Source organism: Carcharodon carcharias (assembly GCF_017639515.1).
Source record: "Carcharodon carcharias isolate sCarCar2 chromosome 37 unlocalized genomic scaffold, sCarCar2.pri SUPER_37_unloc_1, whole genome shotgun sequence".
NCBI lineage: Eukaryota > Metazoa > Chordata > Chondrichthyes > Lamniformes > Lamnidae > Carcharodon > Carcharodon carcharias.
In genome coordinates, this window is record NW_024470758.1 from 5,187,578 (window position 1) to 5,190,456 (window position 2,879).

The 2,879-nt window shown below is 46.4% G+C and overlaps 1 protein-coding gene across 1 annotated transcript; it reads left to right on the plus strand.

The window, feature by feature from the left end:
- The first annotated feature begins 571 nt into the window (after positions 1 to 571).
- LOC121274549 (histone H2B-like) lies at positions 572 to 1,163 on the plus strand. Its single transcript, XM_041181887.1, has one exon. It carries the CDS (start codon positions 593 to 595, stop codon positions 968 to 970), a length of 378 nt encoding a protein of 125 aa, XP_041037821.1. The 5' UTR covers positions 572 to 592; the 3' UTR covers positions 971 to 1,163.
- The last annotated feature ends 1,716 nt before the right edge of the window (positions 1,164 to 2,879 follow it).

A 2,879-nucleotide genomic window follows, 5' to 3' on the forward strand; every position in this document is an offset into this window, starting at 1 on the left:
TTCGCACTGGGTCATAGACCCAAGAAGCGAATGATTTCACTTACATGCACCAATAAAGGACAGATGCACAATGAGCCTCAGGATATCAAATGAATCCAGCACTGAGTCATGGTCCTATCAAGTCATAGATACAGCATAAATCCAGCCCTCGCACACTCCAAACAGTGAAGGAACCCCACACTCACACACAGCATCAGACAGTGAGTAAATCCCACAATCACGCAAATTACCAGAGCCTCACAATTCCTGAAGGAACCCCACATTCCTATATAGTCCCTTGCACCGACAGCCAGGCGACATTTCCCGGTGTATCTTTACACACTGAGAAACTCTGGCTGGAGAGGGTCTTTGGAAAATATATTTCCTGATTGTAGTAAGGAGCCTTATGATTGGCGGAGAAAGCTAAAGCTGATTGGTGAATTTATCTATCCAATCATAAAGGACAAGAATAGATGACGTTTTTTGTTTTGAAAATGTCCAATCAGAATCATTGTTCTCCCATTCCTCATTAGCATATATCTGTCAGACTGTCTATTTAATGAGCGGACGGAAGGGGTTCGGTCTATTTGTGTGTTTGAAATTGAGATTGAAGATGGTTGAAGAGAAGAAGAAACCAGTTGCTAAGAAAGGCGCCAAGAAAGCGGTGAGTAAACCGTCAGGAAAGGGCGGCAAGAAGCGGCGAAGGTCGAGGAAGGAGAGTTACTCCATCTACATCTACAAAGTGATGAAGCAGGTTCACCCCGACACCGGCATCTCCTCCAAGGCCATGAGCATCATGAACTCGTTCGTGAGCGATATTTTCGAGCGCATCGCGGGTGAGGCTTCCCGCCTGGCCCATTACAACAAGCGCAGCACCATCAGCTCCCGGGAGATCCAGACCGCCGTGCGCCTGCTGCTGCCCGGGGAACTGGCCAAGCACGCCGTGTCGGAAGGGACAAAGGCGGTGACCAAGTACACCAGCTCCAAGTAAAACCCCACAACGGACTGAAAAACACCCGAAACACAACGGCTCTTTTAAGAGCCACCCACAATCTTTTCGAAAAAGCTATTACTTCACTTTTAAATTTATGATTTTTGCTGTGAAGAATTTTGAATTATCTGATTATTTTCTTTTTGTTTCAATCACAGCAATTCTCGGTAATGTAGATTTAACCCTCGTTCAATTATTGAGTCTTGTTAATAATGTCTCATAAATTAATGACTTGCCGATCACCCTCGGCATTTTGTTTTAAGGCGCGTTAATATTCGACGCCTTTCCCTGGTTTTGGAGAGAGAAGAGAACGCAAATGAGTCAATAATCGTTTAGTTCATTTCCTATCAGCACCGGTTGTGTAGCAACCTTCATTCTCAACGCTGGCAAAAAGGTTCAATTTTGTCTGTCATAAATATCTACAATATACCGTCCGTTTGCAGAACGATGTAAATGGGACTTTGCAGCTGCTGACAGGGTTTCATAAAGGATCGAGATTGACCCCCGGATCACGGATTCTAAAAGCGATTTGGAACATGGCATAAAATGTGAAATAGTCCCATCAGGGACGCGTATTTTTAAAACTTCGTCGTCATTTCCAATTTGTGCTATGTTCTGTCCGTTCTTTTTCTTTTTTTTACAAATTTGGCGGGCTTTTAAAATTTGAAAACAGATCGGTTGAAATATTAAACTTTGGCGCCGTTATTTTCCGCCCGCACTCCGTTGTCCGGATTGGTGAGTTCAGTAGATATCTGATTGGTCACTTTGTGCTGCGTCTCATAATGTTGTTCATATCACCAATCAGCAATGCCCGCAGCACCATTCATCCCGAAGATATAAGAGAAGCGAACGTGAGAGGATTTCCTCATTCTTTGTGAAAGTGTTTGTGAGATTGTAGAAATGTCTGGAAGAGGAAAGACCGGTGGTAAAGCTCGATCCAAGCCCAAGTCTCGCTCCTCCCGGGCTGGACTGCAGTTCCCGGTGGGCCGTGTTCACAGGCTCCTGAGAAAGGGCAACTATGCTGAGCATGTGGGTGCCGGAGCCCCGCTCTATCTGGCTGCTGTGCTGGAGTATCTGACGGCTGAAATCCTCGAGCTGGCCGGTAACGCGGCCCGGGACAACAAGAAGACCCGCATCATCCCCAGACACCTGCAGCTGGCCGTCCGCAACGACGAGGAGCTCAACAAGCTGCTGGGAGGGGTGACCGCTCCTGCCATGGATAGATACATCTGCTGCAGGCAGGTTGTTGAGGATGTGTTCAACAATGATTTTCTCGTCACTATCTGCCGCAGACCCAGTCTGTGGTGGTGCTACAAGGATATTTTTTGGTGATGACCCACCCAGCTTGCATTCTCTGCCCTTGCCATCATCAGTGCGTCCTCCAAGTGGTGTTCAACATGGAGGAGTATTGCTACATGAGCTGAAGAGTGGATAGTGGGCGTCAGTACGTTTTAATCTGCAGGAGGTTTCCTTGAACATGGTTGACCTGAGACTGGAATCGATTTTGAGGACTCCCAGGGCAACTGTTATATCTGCTGCTGAGCTGTCCTGGTGGTGGTATCTGGGAGATTGTCAGGAATGTTCCCATGAGCATGACTATATGAGGCTGTTGCTTCACTAGTGCCAAAACGTTAGTAAGGATTGACAGGGATTCCAGTTGATGCTAAGTGGTCCATTCGGTTTTATTCCTTTAATAGAACTGAGTGGCTTGCTGCCATTTTAAGATCAAGCACATTGTTGGTGATTTGATTGAAATCTATCCCATTTAGCACAGTGGCAGTGCCACACAACACAATGGAGTTGAGGTACCAGAGCAGGTTTCACCATTTATCGTGGTGAAATCCGAAACCCTGGAATATTTTTCTGGATCAGCAGCAATACCACATCACCACTGATGATGACACGCCAA

Bases quoted from the DNA above. Each gene is read 5' to 3' on its own strand.
- LOC121274549 (XM_041181887.1), top strand. From the start codon at position 593: ATGGTTGAAGAGAAGAAGAAACCAGTTGCTAAGAAAGGCGCCAAGAAA.